The sequence below is a fragment of the Elephas maximus genome, chromosome 2 (assembly GCF_024166365.1).
Source record: "Elephas maximus indicus isolate mEleMax1 chromosome 2, mEleMax1 primary haplotype, whole genome shotgun sequence".
Lineage (NCBI taxonomy): Eukaryota > Metazoa > Chordata > Mammalia > Proboscidea > Elephantidae > Elephas > Elephas maximus.
In genome coordinates, this window is record NC_064820.1 from 101,676,470 (window position 1) to 101,697,900 (window position 21,431).

General features: G+C 35.1%; 1 protein-coding gene across 6 annotated transcripts in view; it reads right to left on the bottom strand.

The window, feature by feature from the left end:
• The window catches only part of KIAA0825 (KIAA0825 ortholog), a 445,920-nt gene that overhangs the window by 305,887 nt on the left and 118,602 nt on the right, over positions 1–21,431 (bottom strand). For 5 of the 6 annotated variants that reach the window (XM_049867904.1, XM_049867915.1, XM_049867914.1 and 2 more), the window contains exons 7-12: positions 20,697–20,788; positions 17,504–17,731; positions 16,008–16,273; positions 14,108–14,258; positions 9,054–9,244; positions 6,556–6,738 (exon numbers count right to left, since the gene is read on the bottom strand). In XM_049867904.1, coding sequence (XP_049723861.1) covers positions 6,556–6,738; positions 9,054–9,244; positions 14,108–14,258; positions 16,008–16,273; positions 17,504–17,731; positions 20,697–20,788 — 1,111 coding nt within the window. Of the gene's footprint in view, positions 1–6,555; positions 6,739–9,053; positions 9,245–14,107; positions 14,259–16,007; positions 16,274–17,503; positions 17,732–20,696; positions 20,789–21,431 lie in introns of those variants that run through there. The other variant, XM_049867920.1, reaches the window with a different exon arrangement.

Here is a 21,431-nt window from a genome sequence, read left to right on the forward strand (position 1 = left end):
AGCTAACTAAGGCAGTCAGCCTTATTCCATCCCGAGGATTCCACTGTGTGAGCTAGAGAGGTAGGCAGAAGCTAGGATACCTTATATGCTTTTCTAAGGAGTCTGGACTTTGCACTAGCAGTGGAGAATTGCTGAACAGCTTATAGCATAGGGGTGACACTGGCAGTTTTATATTTTAGAAAAATCACTTGAACAATAGTGAGGAGAGTAAATTGGATGAAAATCAAGGCTGGAGGAAGGGAGATAATTAAGATGCTGTTGCAGTAGATCAGACAGAAAATACTGAGGGTCTAAACCAAGGCAGAGAAGACAGTGAGTCATAGAGTTAAGGAAAAGGGAGAAGCCTAGAATGACTCCTGGGTTTGTCACTTTTGGATATAGTAAGGGGCAGTACATACAGAAATAGCCACTCAACAGGAATTTTTATAGAACTAGCATTTGTGAGACATATCCGGGTTGAAGGTTTTGATGCGGAAGTCATCAGCATGATTGTGAAGCCATGAGAATGGATGAAATCACCCATAGAAAGAGTGTAATATGAAAAGATGGCCAAGGAAAGCACTATAGAACATAAATAAGGAAAGCACTATAGAACATACCAACATGTAAATGTTGAGCAGAGAAAAAGAAACTCTCAGGGGAAGCCAAGAAGGCATAATCAGAGAAGTAGGCAGAGAACCAGAGAAAGTGATGTTAGAGAACCTAAGGGAAGAGAAAATGCCAACAGTTAAAAGTTGCAAAGAGGTTGAGTGAACTGAGGACAAAAAGAACCCATTGGAGTTAACAATTAGGTGTGTATTAATGACTTTGTGCATATTGTTTGTTTAGATGATGATGGCAGAAACCGAATTGCAATGCACTGAGTGACTGGTAGGTGAAGAAGTGGAGACAACAAATGCAAACTATGTTTTAAGGAAGGAAACATAATATTAAAGGGGGATTATTTTTGATAAAGGAGAGCGTTAGTAGAAGGAGCTAGAAGATAGAATATCAAAAAAACTGAGGTCCTGGCATAGGAGGTGACTGAGAGCTCAAGTGAAAAGGTTTACTTTGATTGGGAAAAAAAAAGACACGCTCTGATCAGAGACCAATCAAGGGATGCGGGGGTGAGTAGGGATCAAGATAATTACTAGACTTGGAGATGAGAAGTTACAGTGCATGCCTAATGGTCTGAATTTTCTCAGAAAAGAACAGGGGCAAGTCCATCTGCTAACAAATAGTAAGATGGGGCAAGGTCAGGCGGTTTGACGAAAGTGGAGGAGGATGGTTGAGGGAGTTACCCTGAGATTGGACAAAAAATGGAATTGTGAAAAGGGAGACTGGTAGGAAGTGACAGAACAGATGCACCAAGGGGTCTGAAAAGAAAGGCAATATCACAGGAAGTGACAGACTGGGGGGAAAGGATGGGGTAGGAGAAATGCGGGACTTGATGAGAGAGCAGGAGGGACTGGAGGATGTGGAGAAGGATACATAGTATCATAGGGTATGGCTGCTTTTCCACCTACCTCTTGGAGCCCTTTGCATAAATCCCCATTTGTCCAGTTATCTGGAGGCCATCTCATTTCTTTAACAATGAATGCTTTGCCTACAATACCCGTCTCTGTCATGTTCAGCTAGCTCCCATAGATTCTTCTACCTCAAAACCTTCTCTAATATGTCTTCCCTGTCCACCCTAATTAAAACACATCCTTTCTCACTACCCCATCTCTCTCTAGGCCCTTATTTTGCTTTGTGTGTGTGTTTTTCATGAGACTTAACTCTACCTCCCATTCACTTTTTGTTGTCTGTCCCCTTCCCCAAGGGTAGGGTCACTGAGGATTAGTTGGAAGCAGGATATGGACAAATACAGGAGCTCCAGAGCCAGAGCAATGTCTATCAATTGATTTAGGGTTGGTTTTCTCATTTGTACGATGGGGATAACAATACGAGTGACCTCACAAGGTCAGCGTGAGCATTAAGTGAGACTGCATATACAGGACTTATCAAAGTGCCTAGTATACAAGAAGGGCTCAACATGTGTAGGGTATCATCCATATCATAACAACCATCCCATATAGTTCTTAAGAAAGTATATGACTATCTCAAAAGTGACATGCAATTCCTAATACCGCTAATCAGTTACCTAGTTAATTTTATTTATTTATTTATTTTTCTAATCAGTTACCTAGTTAATTTTGTCCTCAAGAGTAGAAGAATAAATAAATAAATAAATAAAGAGGGTCCAATAATAATGGAATGGTTATTTGGTGCCACAATTTCTTAGACTACAAACCACTGGCAACACAGTTCTTGCCAGAACATTTCTACCAGTGTTTAAGCTGTTTTATCCTTCTGGTATTTTCTCCGTCATACTGGTAACAGTAAGGTTATTTGGCTATAAGCAATGTTATGGCAGATGCTTATGGTCTCAGAGGGGGTGGGATCTTTATGAGCATTTAATTCCACAGCAAGATCCCAAATTAGTTTCATTATTCTGGAGAGTATAACAGGGTAAAAATTGGCCCACAAGCCTCAATGGGGGAATGGAATTATGAACTAGCTATTAGATAACCTCTAATGATGTTTTGGTATACACTTAAAAGAGGAGATGATCTAAATAATTCATAGTGGAGAGTAAGCTACAATAATATGAGCCAGAAATGATATTTTCCACAAGTTATAAAGGAATTTGGATATAGTAAATTTAAACACTCCTTTCAAAATAAATAATTGTCTATAGGTAGAAACAGAATACATTTTCTTCACATTCCCAAATTAGCAGACTTTAGAGGTGGCTTTGCTTAAGAGGAAAACAGTGAGTTTGGGATAATTTCTTGCCTCTGCCAATCCTCTGGCATCCATTAGCGTGTGCCCCATCCCTCTCACAACATCATACTGCCCCAAGTGACCACACAACCCCACTTCAGCACCCCACCCCAGCTTTATTTTCTTTTGGTTCTCTGATCCATAATTATGCTGCCCTCTTTCCTTTGTTTCTTAACAAAAGTGATTGGCTTCTTGGGCTTCTGTAGCCCGCTGCTAGGAAGAAATAAATTTGATGCACATCAAAAGTGAGAACAACTGATAAGAAGTTTAAAAAAACAACAGCTGGGTTTTATGCTTCTCTTGTGCCACCCTGCTTTTGGCTGCCCTCCCAGGAGAATTGTGTCTTATATAGACGCTAATGGAATAAATCTCCACAACAGAATTGAGGCAGCCAAGATTCTATCTTCAAAGACAATGGAGGGGCCACGTCAGACTTCTTGTATCATCCATGTCCAGTGGTGCCTGAGCCACTGGAAGTGCTCAGTAAATAAAAATACCAATCAAAATCGTAACCTCAGAAAAAGTAGAATTTGTTTGAAACTGAACTATTGAGACAGGGTTGGAATGCTTGGCAAAAGACATGTGAGCCTTCAGATGGCCCTAAAATCACAGGTAACTATGAATATGTAAAGATAACCAAATGCAATGTACTTCATTTCAGACAGAGTCATAGGTCACTGCTATAGGTCACTGCTACAAGTTACTGCCTAAATGTCATTAAGTGAGAGAAACAGAGGTAAGACACTTGCTGTCAAATATAGTTTCCCATACTTCCCCTGCTCCTGGATGACGTCCTATGATGAAAATAACTCTTTAAGGTAAGAAAATGCTGAGGATCATTATATCACTGGCACAATATCTGGTCTGTAGGAAAAACCAAAAACCAGACTCGTTGCCACCCAGTCGATTCTGAATCATAGAGACCGACTCTACAGGACATAGCAGAAGTGCCCCATAGAGTCTCCAAAGAGCACCTGGTGGATTCGAATTACCAACCTTTTGGTTAACAGCTGTAGCTCTTAACCTCTACACCACCAGGGTTTCTGGTCTGTAGTAGGTACATAGTAAACATATATGGTGAAAAAAAAGAATAAGGTACCATCAGACCCTGATTAGTGGGAAGGAGGGTGAACTTGGGGCCATCTGTGAAAAGCAATCTCGAGAGGGACACAATCAAGCAGTGGCTTGATAACAGGGTATATGGACCATGCTAGTCAAAGATTCATTTTTGACTAAATTGCATTTACCTGAAATTCTATGAATTACATTTTAACATACCATACAAAACTAGAATTAATATGCTATGCAAGCAAAATGCCACACACGAAACCACTGTGTAGGCATGCGTGTGTGTGTGTGCATGGGAATGTGGGTGCGCTGCTGACAGTGTAGTTTAACTGCCTTTCTGAAAGAACGACACTTTGGAAAATACATGGTGAATATTTTATGTGTCAGCAGGGCTGTTTCCCTGGAGGACAAACCTAAAGTGCTTCTTTTACAACATTCTAACAGATATCTACAAAGGAGAGTTAAAAAAGAGCACACAATTTTGCAAACAGGTTTTATTCTTCTGGAAAATAACTTAAAATCATGTGTTCCTACCCTGGGGTTTAGTGGTCCTACACTCAACTCAGGAAGGAAAATATATTCAGTTTACCTGCCAGAGCTACATGAAATAAAAGCAGTCACCTTCTAAAATGGCATATCACATAGAGTGACAAAGACAAATGTCAGGTTAAGCACATAAAAATTCAATACTATCAACATCTGACTGTTACTTTTCCACCAGTTCCTCAAAGCACATGGTATAATTTTTTAATGTGAGATAAATATATGCTTTTTCCTAAAATACTAATAATATGAGAACTTTAAATCCTGGCTTTGAAAAGAAGAGAAATGTATCAGTAGGGTTCTTGCACACAATGTTCTACCTAGTTGGCATTGCCCTGTGGCTTTCCCTTTGTTAATACAAAGCAAAATATATTTCAAAGATTACATTAATATTTGAGGAAAACAATCATAAAATTTAAATCATCCAAGTGGATAAAAATTGTGAAATTTTTTATGAACTGAGAAACGTTAGAGAAGAAAGTGTATCTAGACTTTTGTTGATGCTTCAAAGCAATACAACTGTCTATACTTTATATTACAAAAAACCCAGAGGCAGTGCTTGGTGTAAAATGTTCAGTGATCCTGGTTGAAATTAGCAATTTAAATGTGTTGAATGAGGTTACAGTGCAATATCAAACGCACAAATCACAGAGATTTGAGTACTTGCATAGTTGTTAAAAATTTGTATCAAAACACCATAGGTTAACAGTAATGAACGTATGTTATTATTATTACAATATGCAATCAATAATAATTTATTTGTTTTATAAATGCATTGGGGGTTGAAATTTTTCTATTCATCTGTGACAAACCATGAAATTCGATATTGCTCACCATGACCAATCCATGAAATTGGTCAGCTTTGTTCCTAATTTTCACAGGGCCTTCCTCTTAGATGAAATGACCCATTGAACTGAGAGCATAGCAATTTTTTCATCTATGGTAAATTAGTTTAGTTTACTAGGATTTATTATGGGCCTCAGACCTTGGGCTTTTCATGATTATGAACCAATATGTATATAATCCCAACCTTATGGCAATTTATCTTACTGTTTCTTCCTCTTTCTGAAAGAATCCTCCATTTCTAAAATTAGTTCCCTACTTAGGGTTGCCAGAAGAAACAATCTGTAAACAACGGTTTGTTAAAAGTTAAAGAGTGGGTGAAAATTACAGGGAAATTGAAATCAAAGTTGTTAATTATTCTTAGAATTTCTGGCACAAAAGTCTCAAAATTTACTCAAAATCAAGATTTTTATACCACCCTTCTTAAAATGTTAAAGAAAGGAATACTTTACCTAATTTATCCTAAAAAGTAAAAATATTATCTCAAATTTTTCCTCTCAAACTAAGAATGTACAATTATGTAGTCTTTCAAAATAAAGGGACAATTTTGAAGGAAGTTTGAAATATAATTATATTCATATTTTATTACAAGGTCTATTCCTACCTATTCTATAACATTACAAATTTGAAACAAATTAACCAGAAATCCAAGGTAGTTCAAAATTTTAAGATTTATTTAGCTAGGTAAGATATTTCTACATATTTCAATGTAATTGCTTATTTCTGTTTATTAGTAATCTGACATTACTAGATCAGACATGAAAGTCTAACATTAAAACTGGGAATTTTTGGCAGATTAACTGGTAGTGTGGGGTCATTAAGACTCTTAAAACCATTTTTTAAAGTTTATTCTTTATTAGAGTAAATTGCCTTATAAAAATTAAAAGCCAAAATGTATTTTTAGAAATAAACAAAAAAAAAATCAGGTATGATTTTCTTTTTCATAGAGTATCAAGCAATGACTGAGATAGCCAACTAATGATGTAATCATTTAAACAACTCAAATAGGACAGTTCAAGACGATTCTGATTGTAGAGAATCTTTATAAACTGAATTAGATTGGCCAATAGAGATAGAATGTACCATTTAAGACTAAGTTACTTTAAGAAGGAAGAAAACCTTCTTGGTTGCTGTTAGTTGTATAAAGATGGCCCAATTCACAATATTAAAAATGCACTTCAAAAAAATCCTACTTGCTACTTCACACAATTCAATAACTAGTTTGAATATAACTTTGTTAAGTCACATAATTTTATATATCATAATAGCTAAATAGAAAATATATTTGATACTTACTTATATAATTCTGTTAATGGTGAAGTCAAAATGACTAACGTTGTAAGCAGATTATTACAATGAGTGTGAATTTTAAAAATTTTATTATCTATATATTCATGAGGATTCAAAAGTTTCTGTACGGATGTACAGACTGACCATAACATGTTCTCAGTGCATATTAAAATTGTTGTGACATCAAGTCTATTGGAAAGAAAAAGAAGAACAGCATGTTAAAAGACATAATCTTCAGGTTGGTATATACACTTTCATCCATATTGCTCATATTAAGCATATGTATGAATAAAATCATTTGGTTAGATAGCAGAGCTTCAGAGATCAAAGACAGACAGCATCAAAGGCAGCTTCTGAGTTTCCAGGTGTTGGGTGGCCCATAGTAGAACTGTCTTTAGGGATAGAGAGGTCTATAATAGTGAAGCGTGGAGTGCTTTTTAAAATATGTATACATATTCAGAAAGCTCTAAGTCTATCCCTGAAATTACATTGAGCAAGAGAGAAGGTAGATTAAAAAACAAAACAAAAAGCTATTATCCATACATATATGGAAGGCAAACATTTGTTAGCAGAACAATTCTCCTTACCAAGTGTAAGCTCTCAAAAGAAAATCACGAGCTTGGGTGGCATGTTCTCCTAGCAAGTGGGAGAGGAGAAGAAATGATACCAGAAGCACAAACCAAAAAACCTATAGTTCCAAAATTTTCAGTGTTAATTACTTCTGTGGAAAATAGGCTGTATTATTTATCTTATTCAAAAACTCATTTTTTTGTTTCTATCTTCTTTGAGTTTTAACAGTGACCCAAACATCTGTTTAAATATGATTTTGTTATATATGTACAAACCTCAGTTAATTTTTTCTTGTTTTTATTTAATTCAGGTCTGAAGAAGATATAGATGATGGTAATTTTGAAGTGAAAAGTAAAACAAGTTTGAGGATCTTTTAAAATGACATTTTGACCTCAGTTATTATACATATATAATAAATGTATATATTAGTAATATATAATATAGACTATATATATGCGCACACACACACACATATATGACTTTAGTTATGTGACAGTTGCAATACAGATAGCAGAGGCTATGGGAAGACTAAAAGCACCAGTAATCAATCACCTTTATTTAATTGTAGTTTGTATCCATTTGCTCTAATTGCTGATTAAATAATTGCTAATCCAAGATATATGTATATACACACAGATAATACAGCTGATTTCTACAACAAGAGTGATTTAGGATTCACCATTCATATGAAAATATGTATTTTACTTATAAAAACTAGAACAATTCTAGCTTTGTATGGCATTTTTTTTTTTTTTGCCACCATCCAGAAAATAAAAACTAAAAGTCTCTGTAGTGAAGCTGATTAATCAAATATACTATCTATTTCATGAGCTAGCAATAAATCTGATTTCACAAATATCTCATAATGACTTGCCACTTCATAGTCAAAAGTGATTTACTCTACACGAGGAAAAAAATGAAAATATTCTTCGCTCTCAAAAGGAATTTTCCATTTATTCTTCAGAGTTCAATTTAAAAAAAAAAAAATCTTTGTTCAGTAATTCAAAACAGCCTGTGTGAAATACCATATTTATGAAACACCGTACCAGGACCTACACGCCCTTCAAATTGCAGCTTGTTTTACGGGAACGTGATCAGGAAATGATTCCTACTGCCTTTAAAAAAAGCCTCTGATGTGTATAAGTTCCTTCTAAAATGTATCTACAAAAAATATTTTTATACTAAAGACAGGTCTTATTCACATCAGATGTAATATATGTAAAACCAAAGATATCTCTTCATATAGATCACGGCCGTAATATAATCGCATTTTGGTAATAGCCATTGCCTAGTCATAGAATTCCGCTATATTTCGGCCTCTGATTTAATACCTAATGACTGTTGCTCCTCATTTTCTGGGATTTCACATTTGTTGAACTGGCTTTTAGAAATACACAATGAGAAGAAACGAAAATAAATAAATAAACAGAAAAAGGAATTAGAATATATTAAGGAGAAAAATGATAAGAGAAAATAGTTTCCTTACTGAAGATAAACTACTATTTTTATAGGCTTAAAAAAACAAACAAAAACTAAAATCCCCTGGTTGCCTAGAAGCTCAAAGTCAGATTGGCCTTTCTACTACAGCACAGCTAGTTTTTCTCCATTTTGGGACTTAATTTTCTCTCTTTATCTTATCAACCTTTGTGGCTGTATGACCTGTACTGCAAGAGAGCTTGAATCACTTTTTAAAAGCAAGTGGGATCTATATAAAACTTTTCAAAGAAAAAAAAAAAAAGAGCAAAGTTATTTTGATTCAAGTTCTACATTTCCACTTAAATATCTCAGGAGAATTGAATATGATTTCCTTTCAGATGTTAGAAACATGTTAAATATACAAGGAGTTATGTCATGAGATTCAGAATTACATTCTGCATTATACCAACTAATGAAAAAAATTCTTGAAAGCAATGGGTTTCATAAATTCTAGTTACCTTATCTGTGGAGTTCTCTTATAACTGGGGTGGGCCCGAGCATATCTGGAGGCCAGGAGACCCAGAGATTTCTCTAGCACTTCTGCAAGAACCTCCTGGGCTAATTTAGGAGGCAGAATGGTCCAGAGATCGTGATGAAGAGCCCAGCAGAAAAAATGCCACATCTGGAGCGAGAAGGAGCATCTTTCCCCCTGGCAAAACCACCACACGTTAAACAATGGAATCACATCTTCCAGAAAGTCAGTTTGCTTCCTATAAACCTAATTAGTTCAGGCTGAAAGGAAATAGCTGGAGAGTTTGACACACTAGATGACCAAGAAAGATTTTTGACAAGATGTAAAACATCCTTATTGACAAAGGAACATATGTTCTATTTCAATTACAAGACCAGATATTCCAGCACAAATCCAGACCACAAGCATTTAATGTAGCATATCCTTAATTTACCTACTCCTATTTTTTTTTTTTTTTTTAGCCTAGGATTTAAAGTTCACTTTTAAACAATTGGCTTTGTAGTTGCTTAACAAGTCATACTAGTTTAAGACAATAGGCTGATTCTTCCAAAATTAAAATCTAATTATTTAAATTGTTTAAGTAAGTATATTTTTTGAGACTACAATCACATCATTGAGATAATTTTATAAATGTTTCAGATTTTACATTATAATGAAATGACTGGAGGAAAAATAAACTTGTATACTACATACTTACCACAATGCATGAAACCAGGGAGAGGGGTAACTTTTGAAGATTATTACATTAGGTTATTTCAGATTTGCCCTGGGCAAATCTGCTGTTGAAGACCTCATTAAAGTATTAAAAAGCAAAGACATCACCTTGAGGACTAAGGTTCACCTGACCCAAGCCCTGGTATTTTTAATCACCCCATATGCATGCAAAAGCTGGACAATGAATAAGGAAGACCGAAGAAGAACTGATGAGGTCTTTGAATTATGATGATGACAAAGAATATTGAATATACCATGGGCTGCCACAAGAACAAACAAATGCGTCTTAGAAAAAGTACAGCCAGAATGTTCATTAGAAGTGAAAATGGCAAGACTTCATCTCATGTACTTTGGACATATTGTCAGGAGGGATCAGTCCCTGGAGAAGAATATCGTGCTTGGTAAAGTCACCAAAAAGAGGAAGACCCTCTATGAAATGGATTGGCACAGTGGCTGCAACAATGGGCTTAAGCATAGCAAGGACTTTGAGTACGGCACAGGACTGGCAGTGTTTCGTTCTGTTGTACATAGGGCTGCTATGAGTTGGGATCGACTTGATGGCACCTAAAACAACAACATTTAACTCATAGCATTTTAGTAATAATTCTAGAAATAGATCTTACAATAGCCTGTTTTTATAAGACTGTAAAGCAGAGGCTGATGCTATCATCATTTCTTAGTATTTTTACGGCACTTCATACTTCTAAGTGTCCAGATTGCCATTCCTTTCCACCTCCGACAGATCTCTTCTGTATGCCAAATTTCCCCTGACTACAGAGTGAGACCCAAGAGCGACCAAGGCCCAAGGGACCAGGTAGAAATGAGAAGGTGGCCTCAGGTGTTTTACAAGCATTAGTTAGTGCGCTCTTGGTAAGGTATGTTAGTAGCTTGACCTCATTTTCTTCAAGCCAGATCAAAAGATTATTTGAAATAGGAAAAATAGAATGCTTTCTACAACCATTATCATGATTATGTTAGTATACTAAAAGTTGAACTAGTAAAACTTCCCATTTTATCTCTAAGTAATCCTCTTAGCCCTAAAATTTCTGCTTCGTCCACTACCTATATTCCTCAAACAAATGTCGTCTAAAAAGATATCTGCTCTTCTCTTTTACCAAAAGTTGATTGATAGCTTCTTGTGAAGATTCTATTACTAGCAATTTCTTTACATATTATTCTTCTGGTAGTTTCTTTGACTGCTAATATCTTTTGCAGTGACAGCAAAAATAATAATTATTTAGACTTACTATCTATTGAATTTCAAATAAAGTATGTAAATGAATAGAACTGTTATTCCTTTGGTGGGAAACTTGGGCACCAAAATGTCAGTGAAGTGCAAATGGGAGGGGATTTTGATCATAGCTTCTGCCTTCCTGGCTAGATGGGCATCTAAACCATTTAAGAAAAAAAAAAATTTACAATATTAATACTGAAGTAGCAAAATTATGGCTTCTTATGCTTTCTTTGTTGTGCATTCTGTGATAAAGAATACTTATTTAAAGTTCTTAAACTAAGAAAGGCGTTTTAAAGCTTGATAACTCTCGGACTTTTTGTGGTACATGTAAATGCAAGCAAAAACTGACCCCAGCTGGATGTAATGATGAGTATGAGTGATTTCCACTAACTTCCCCCGATGGCAGTGGATGGGTATTTAGAGTAATGTGGTCAACATGATGTCTTATATTTTTCAAAATATGAAAAACCAATTCCCTTAATTGTTATTTTTAAACAAGGATAAAATAAAAAAAGTCGAAAGCATACAGATTTCTTTTTCTTAAAAACTAAAAAAAAATTATTTTTAAGATTTTTGAAAAATAAACTTCCTGCTTAGAAATATTCAGAACTGGTCATTGTTGTAACAATTCTCTTCAAAATGTGTACAACTTCAGTGGTATGCAAGGGTTTTCATTAAACTAAATGTGATTCATTAATTTTTCTGGCCTGTTTCTCTATTTGTTGTCATTTCAAAAAGTATTCTGCCAGTAAACATCTGTTACTTTTCCAGGCCCACTATAACGTAAGCAGATGTGAGCTTCTATTTAGATTATCAGGACACAAGCAGCTGGGCTTTATTGTATAAGCCACTCAATATTATCTTTGAACAGACAATTCTTTATTCTTTGACTATTGGAAAACACAAGTTCCTAAAATTGAGCAGATGTCAACTGCACTAAAAGCTTAATTTTCAACGTAATCTGAACGCCCACTGCGCCATCTGACCAGCACCTCATCAAAGAGATATTGAACTCTCTGACTCTCTCAACCTGACAGTTTAGAAAATAACTGTTCATGGAAATAATGTATCCAGAGCTCACTTGATATCACCAAACATGAGAAAATATTGCTTTGTATCTTGTAAATTCTTTTACTGTTTCTTTACTGTGCTCTGCACATAGTGATAGGTTCCCCTGAGATCTCTATCCTACCCTGAGCCTCCAGTCAGGCAGATATCATCTCCTTTCCTCTCAAAATGGCCCTGCCAAAAACCTACTAGTTCTGTTTTACAAATCAGTTGGAACAATGGGGGGAGGAGGAGAAAAGGATGCAGTAAGAGAGATAAAACCATGTCAGGTACTCCAGTTATTGAAGCTGTAAAAAATTTGTGCTATTTTTAGAAGATTCTTATTTTTGGTATATAAAAAAGCAGTAGTAACACTTTATTTTTCTGGGCATAAATAACAACCACTAACTATGCAATTATATTGTAACTACTGACCATGTAAGTATATGGAAGCTATAGTACCATGTAATCACAGGGTAACTAGTTATTTCTGCCTTTGAAGCTAAAGCATTGTCATAAGATCTAAGCGCTGGGTGTTACATGGTAATTTGGTTGTTGTATTTTTTTTTAAATACTTGGTAACTTCAATAATAGGTTCTCCATGGCATCCACTTATTATTTGTACTGTACAACTATTCTAGTTCCCAATTTGCATAAGAGGAGACATAATATCACCGTGTTGGACATATAGTGAGATGATATCTGTTCTTCAATGAAAACATCATATGAAACTGCTCATTAGTACACTGACATATTGAAATAGTTAGAAACATGAGATGGATTCATTTTCAACCTCTTTGTTTACCTCAAGGCAAATAAGCAAGCTGTGACGCTGCCAGGAGAGGGGAAGACCAATTCTCTCTTTCTTCTCTCAGGCTACCAGCTGCACCATACCACTTTCTCTTTCTTTCTCAGTCTGCTCTCTGCTACCACTGCTTTTTGAAGTATATCAGTTTGGAAAACCGTATATGGATGCTCTTGCAAAAAGAAAAACTACCTGGGAAAGTCCTCTAAAGAAGAGATGAAATGGACTTAGAAAAAACAAAAGTCCTCAGAAGAGCATCTTATTAGCTGCTCCTCTCTGTTGTGGCCACATTTATTATGATAGTAACCCGGATGTAATTGGAGCCATGGGAACCTTCAGTGTTAGGGTGGTGACAAGTGTGACTGCACTGAATAAAACTCCACTCTGTTTTCCTCAATACTCCATGAGATTTAGGATAATCAAGAAAAACAAAAATCATAAGCTTCAATCTGGAGGAAAGGGTGAAGTGGAAAAGCTACTGAAACTGGGCTTGGCTGATGAAATTTTTATAACCCTGAGCATCTTTTATTAAGATACTATAAATGTTTCACCCTATCCTGGAAAAAACTTCAAGGAATTTCAAATATTGTGGTCTATGTATAATCAATGACATTTAGAGAAAGGGAAACTAATGAAGCTTGATGACGAATATTTTAGTTGATCCTGGGTTTGGTTATACTGGGAATCATTTGGTTTTAATTCAATGGAAAGTAGGGATTTCTGAACATGAAATGAAAATAGGCAAGCTATAAATGATCAGATGGGTCTTAAAGCCCACTCATAAGAACTCACAACGAGAATGGGAAAATTATAAAGAATAAATCTACTTAATAAAAAGTATTTATCAAAGACAGATGGAAATACATAACAAAAATAAATGCAAGGATATCTATAACTGATGCCATTGGAAAAACTGGAAGGTTGTAGCATTTTGGCTTTGTTACCTTTTTGGGTTTTCATTGTATCCCATTATATTCCAACTTATTATATAGCATTGCAACATTGCATCTCAAATTAAGTTATTTTTACTTTTAAGCAGAAGGAGAGTTCTGGTGTCTAATTATATTAGGTTTTTAAAAACTGTGTTTTTCCAAAGTACAAATTCAATATTTAAAAAATATTATCCTAACAGCCTTCGTGTGTTAGCAATGCCAAGCTCATGTTTCTAATTAGCCAGAAAGCAGGTAGGCAGTAAAACATATTTGTGTAAAAAGGAGGGATAGTAAACTTAACTTCACACCTCATAAAAAGCTTTGTAGTCATCCCAGTGGTGGCTCTCAGCATCCTGTAAAATGCTTGTAGCACAAACTCTGACGCAGTAGTCCGTAACTTGAAACTGTAGAGTGTTGATGAATTCCTGATATCGTTGGACAGGCACCAGGAATACGGGTCTGTTCAGAGTGAATGATCAAAGAGACAGAGATTTAAGGCCTGTGCGGTAGGAGGTAACAATCTCCAGTACTACAAATGGTTTTGATTATTAGATATCAATCATTCATTTCCTCCTAATGCCAGAGTCTGCATCCACATTCACTTTCCAAAAAGAAAAGAAAAAAAAAAAAAAAAGCTGGCCTTTGTTTTGCAAGCCCTTTGAAAATGTACATCTGCTGTTCTACATATATGCGCTTCAACTTGAGACAAACTGCATTGTCAATACATCACTCAAAAATAAAAGAACTCTTTGTAAGCCTATCATTAGAGATCAGGGCATTATTTAGGCATTAGGTTATCGTTATTACTAGAGAACAACATGCACTTGTCAGAACCAACTTTTAAAAGGCTATCATACATCCCACAACCACACTCCTTTTGTTTTAGAAGATTGTAATTTGGTAGATGTCAATTATCTCATGAACTGTTTTAAAATACTCGAAAGAAATAAGGTGATTTCCAGCACATTTTGTTTATAAATTCACGTAGAAATCACAATATTTGACTACCTATGAGAACTAAAGAAACATCATAGTTATATTCTACATCTAGTCAAATTCATTTTACTTATTTTTATTCTTAGCTATTTATATCACACCACTTTCTTTCATAAGTAGGGACTACAAAGCCTGAATAAGGAATATGGGATAGGTTTCTCAGGTCGCAGTGGGCTTCCAAGTTCATGTGTCACCTTTGGAAGGAATCATGTTATTTTCTGGAGACTGCAAGGGTGACCAGAAAGACCAAGTGATAATACCTACGTCATTTTCATTCTCTTAAGGAAACCCTGGTGGTGTAGTGGTTAAGTGCTACGGCTGCTAACCAAGAGGCTGGTAGTTCAAATCCGCCAGGTGTTCCTTGGAAACTGTATGGGGCAGTTCTACTCTGTCCTATAGGGTCGCTATGAGTTGTAATCGACTTGACGGCAGTGGGTTTTTTTTTTTAATAAAACCCAAAGCCATTGCCATTGAGTCTATTCTGACTCATAGCGACCCTACAGGACAGGGTAGAACTGTCCCATAGGGTTTCCAAGTAGCGGTTGGTGGATTTGAACTGCTGACCTTTTGGTTAGCATCCGAATGCTTAACAACTGGGCCACAAGGGCTCCATTCTCTATATAGCAAACATATACTTTTTGCAGATTACCATTAGATGAGAATTAAGACTGTCAAATGCGTCCTCTTTGAATATTATGGATAGCGATGAATCAATGGATGTTCTGAAATATGTTTATATTAATCATTAGAATAGACTGAAATACACTTTTCACTGTCAGCTCCTAACAGCCAAATAGCTTAGGAAAAAAAAAAAAGACAAATGTATATTTCACAGCTGTATATATATGGCACAAACACAAGTTTATTTTTCCTTTTCAGTGTGGTTAGTATAATGTGCCTTTTACAAAATGGAAGGGGTTTATTTCATCATGTCCTAACAATATACAGAAAATACATGCTCTAGGTTAGAATTCAGAAAGCGCATGGGTCCTTTTAGCATGCCATCAGAGAGAGATTACCTAATCTACTTGCATGTATTCCGTGGTCCACCTTTTTGAAATTTCCTAGTCAGGACAAATGAAAATAATTTCACCACATTAATTATTATTTTCTTGTTCTCAAATATTACCATCAAAATTTCACTCCCTGTGATATCCAAAGATTACATATTCCTTTTGGCATAGCCATCAACCTCATTTAAATGACACTCACTTCTTAGTCGTTTCTTTCATCAAATTATCATAGCGCATAAAATGCTGGAAGACGTATACAGCTGTGGAGAGCAGTGTGTGCAAGTTTTTCAGGGGTGCTTTGGAAGGGACCTCCTTGCCTCTCTCCTGCAGTCTTGCTAGGACAGCTGTTGCCACTTTACAACAGGCCTCCACAAAGTTTGCTCTAATTTCCTGAAAAGAATCATCTCTGCATGCCAGAGCCAGTGGAAGCATTGTGTCAAGTTTTTCCATGATGTCAGAACAAAACTAGGGAGAAATAAATGTGGCACTGAGTTATTTGTGCTCTGACAGCACCATGTAATTTATGTACAGTAGAGCCAAATTCCTAAATAATGAATCTGGCATCAAACATAAATATAATGATATAGCTTTATAAAATCAATTTCTCAGTTGTAGAAAATGTTTACGTCAGATAAGGAAATACCAAAATGAAGCTTTTCTATATATAACCTTGAAACATTATGCTTACCAGACATTATGAAAAACTCATGAGACAGCTTTACATGATGATACCATTATTTGTAGTTAAGAGAACTCAGAAAACATGTTATCTTTGGTATTACCATGTTTGCATTTTCTTGAATTTATTCTAATTCTCTTTTGCTAAATTTTCATAAAATATATTTGTTTTTATTAAGCACCACATATATAAATGTCAGTTTAACTTAAATAATCTAGAAGCATTAGAAATAATCTCATGTATATCTTCTTATGCTATTGGTAAGGAGTAAGGAAATTTCAGAAGTGGTGTACCTAGCTTTTCACTATCTACTATGTATCCACGCCTTCTTAATGGCAGAGGGCTTGTAGTAGGCGGGAAGGAGAAGCCTATCTCTGCTCCAGATCGGCTAACAGATTTCCCTGGGGAATGTTCTGGAGCCTCAGAGTGGGAGCAGCAGAATAAAGAAGCCATCTTTAAGAACTCTCTCCTAAAAAAATCTCAGAAGTTGCTAAACTCATTGTGGACTTAATGCTGAGTAAATGTACTTATTTATTTCCATAATTAATTTCTATTTATTCAGTATGTTCTGTGAATCTCAAAACACACGCAAAGATGTAGGAACGATGTTAAGGAAATCAAATGTTTATTTGGTTAATTGTGAATAAAGATTTAAAAATTACCCAAGCCAATGTAAGACAGCATTCCCTTTAACCGCCTACATTTTTCCTGGATGCATTTGAAAGATATCCAAAACAGACAGTTTTTGCAATGTTTCTCACCTACCCATGAAGACACTAAGGCTCCCTTTTCAGCTGCCTCAGTCAGACTCATGGAGCAATAAGCTGGCAACAGGTATAAGTCATTTTGATAACAATGGCTCATGGATACCAGAGAAAACTGGTATTGGGTCACCTATGAAGTGTTTGTCAAAGAGCCTTCACAATTAGATCTATAGGTTTCTTCTTGAAATGCTTTATATTAAAACAAAACAAAATCCCAGTCTACAATATGAGAGAATTTGGCTCAATGCTTGCCTTTGCAATTTTCTTTGGTTGGTCCTCCTCAGGAATCAGGTGACTGCCTTGCCAAACCTGCTGGACGTTTACAAGTTTCATAGTATAGCTTACAGCCAGAGATCTTTCATTCTGTTCCTGTTGGAGAATTTTTGTAGAAAAATCTTCAATTGCTGTTATCATGCAATGTGCCATGGAAGGAGATACTTCTTTAAATGCATTTCTCCAGCCAAACTCTAGTAAAGTAGCCTGAAATATAAATTTATATAAAGTCATATTAATCTCAACTCAGCAACAAATATTACTATTATTATAGATATAAAATTATTACTTTCATTCAATATGTTGAATATAGGTATTCTTTGATATACTGCAAAAGCCATTCTTATACAACCTGAAAATATTACCTAGTGAATAAAGCAATATACAAAAACATGTGCATTCTTTACACATAGTAATATACTGACATTTCATTTTAATTCATCAGTGGATTTAATCAAAAACTTTTTTCAAAATTTAATCTCTTAAATATAGTTCAATAAAACCATCTTTACGAGAGCTGAAAGCTATACTTACTATTTATCACACAAAAAAAGCAACCTTTAAATCCAATATATTTAATAAAGTCTAAATTAGATTTTTATAGTCTCTTTTATAGTTTATTGTTAACAAGTATTGCAACATAAGACAGCATTTAATATTCAATCTTTTATTTCTTTTTCACTTGCAGAAATCAAGACAAGCCAAAATACAGCAGTAAAAAATAAATTTCTCGGAAAAAACACAGCCCTGCACCTTTCTGAATTTTTACTTGCTTAGAATTTTATTTAGTCTCTCCACTCACAAAATGGTAAGCAGCACTACTTTTGTTCCAGAAAATGTGGGTCTGGGGGCGCGGGGAGGCTGGCATTATTTTCTTTTGGTCCATATGTTTTATACGGTAATATATTTATAAATGTATATTTCCCCCGATTCCTCCAATGTTCTCTAAAGTACTAAAGACATTATGGGTAGAAGCCTGAACAAATGCTTAGAATTAAACTTTCTGCATTTTAATGTAACTTTGTTTACAGTAACAAGTCACCTACTGCAACTTCAGAAGACTCTAGGCTCTATATCCTTGACAGAATTACTGGTTTTTCTGGATCACAGGCTTTTTGTTAGAAAAAGAAATTAAAAAAACAAATAGAATTGGATAATTTGTAAGGTACTTTTCAGCCTAAAATTATTGAGATTATGATCATTAACTTAATTTTCTTGTATGCATACCCCACTCTGCATTAATTTAATGCTTTCTGTATGTACTGTACAAAGTAATGAAATGATTAATCTTCTAGAGCTTAAATTCTATGATTCAATGACGCTATAATCACAAAATCTGGCTTTTGTTCTCATTATGCTTAGAGTTAAGTTGTAACTGAACTTTCTAAAGTTTATTCAGACCTTTAATATCACAGGGTCTGAAAACACATCTCTCTTATAATTGCATAAAATTAATCAATAATTGAATCTACTCAGTCATATAATCTCCTTTGTTATAAGTGAAACATTAGAACTAACATGGTCATGTCCTTAGGCTATAAAAATATTTCCTTGGGACACATTTATAGTAGAAATGTGAAAAAGAATCTGCCTCCTCAAAAATTAAAAACAACAACAACAAAACCCTGGTTTTAATTTTTCCCATCAGGACATTTCTATTCATTAAAATTCATTCATTCAAGGAAATGTATTGTGGTAAAAATTGCCATTAATTGCCATGGCTGCACTGACAATTTTTTCTGTGCGTATGCAGTGACAATTACATTTCTCCATGGTAATTTATATGTAATTATGACACCTTGGCCTATCTAAATTCTCTTTTCAAAATATGGAAAAGCAAGCACATTAGCTGTTCTTAAAAAAAAAAAAAAAGACTTTTGCTACTCAAATTTTTCCTCCCAGAAGTCTGTTTTTAAGACCCTGATATATATTTCTTGCTTCTACCCGTCCCCTCTTATTTTTCTGGCATCATACGTATTCTAGTTAGAATAGAGAGGATTTAGTATTAATTGATCCAAGAAAAAAGAGGAAATCATGGCTTTCTGTTCTAGGCACAAAGTAGATGCCTGCCGAGTCCCATTTCTTCTATTACCTAATGCCAGTTTCTTAGTACTTAGTTTGGTTTCTGATTAAAGCATAATGTATAACTTCATTTTCCTGATTATTTCCCTTGATTTCTAGGCTGAAAAAACTGAAGCTCTGCTATAATCACATGCTCTTTTGTCTTTTTTAGTATTTACTTAATATACTAGTCAGGATCCATTCAGAAAATAGAAACCACTGTAGGTATTTTAGAAGGAACAATTTTAATGTAGGTGTTGGTTAAAGGTGATGAAAAATTTCAGGAACCAAACATGGGCTGTAAAGCAAAAAAGGAAGCCATTACTGTCTTCTGGGCTGAAGAAACAAAGAAAGGAGACTGCGCTATGGACTCTAACTGCTTGGGCCAACGGCACACGTGAAAACTAAAGCATATCTACCAGGTGGATCTGGAAACACTGGGGAGGGGGTTGGTGATGGGGAGGTGAGGAGGGCACTGTCTGGTAGAAGCAGGAGCCATGGAGATGGAGGAGTCATAGCCACCACCAGAAATGTCCCCTAAACAGAGGGTGAAAAAGAAACACCCTGGTTTCTCCCCAACTCCCACCTTCCAGTCTTTCATCAGTGCCTTTCACTGGCCAAATTAGAGTCCAGAAAGCAAGGGAACCTGGACAATGTAATTCTCAACAATACAGAGCAGAGCAGAGCAGAAGAAAAGTGGGAATGGATCTGAGAGCAAACAGGCATAAGATGGGCACGCCAAAATAAGAAGATAGTTCAAACTCTTCTTTCTGCTTTCCTTCTCCTTTTTTAATCTCCATTTTTTTTTTTTTTTTTTTTACTTTTCAGCAATTATCTATGAACCAAATTTTCAAAGTGCAGCCCCTGACTCGGGATGAAAACAAAGATCTCCTGACTTCTATCTCCCTACCCTTCCGATTAGCAGAGTGTGTAAAAAGGTAGTGTCCCCATTAATTGAATTTTTGTCAAAAGCTTGGAAGCTAGTTTCCAACCATGAATTATTTTTTTAGTAACAGAGTAAAACTCAAGACATTTTCATTCATAATGGATTCACACACATAAGACAATACTATCATATATGAATAAAAAATACCACTCTCTTTCCCCATACCTCTTTTCCTGGTAGCAATTGCTCTGAAGGAATACTGGCTTCATTTGCTCTAGGTTTCCCTATAACTTCTTTACTGGATGTCTCCAAAATGCCTAAAAAAAAAAAAAAAAAAAGACCATACTAGAAGTGATTAATAGATATAGGCTAAAATTAATCATATAGAAAAGCTGTATACCTAATATACATACACACGCACTCACCTCCACATACATATCAATAATTCATTTGAAAGATATAAATCCTGCAATAGATAAGAAACAATCCATAGTTTCTAAAATGAAAGCATTTTTCTTTCTTTTCTTTTTTTTTTTCAGAATTAAGGAACTCTTTTCCATGGGGAAAAAAATAAACTGATAAAAATATAATAAATGAATAAATACTCCAGAAAGAAATCTTTCCACCTTTTCATTAAAGTTCTATTAACAATAGCTCATTTGATATGAATGATTTAGCATTTGCCTTAATTTTTTTCTTAGATTTGGTATATGATAATGAATTACATATACTATGACCTAACTTTCCTTTGAGTTTTTCCAACTTACAAGGAATTTCAAGAATTAATTTTTACATATTTTCTAGGCAAAGCAAATTTCAAAATCTTACTTATTCCTTTTGGTAAAGCTTGCAAACAGTAGAGTTATCTAGTAAATGCATGTGTGTGTTTTTCCTAAATGCGGTTCTATGGACTTGATTATGAATGATTCCTAAGGAGTAGAGCTCACAGAGATAAAAATA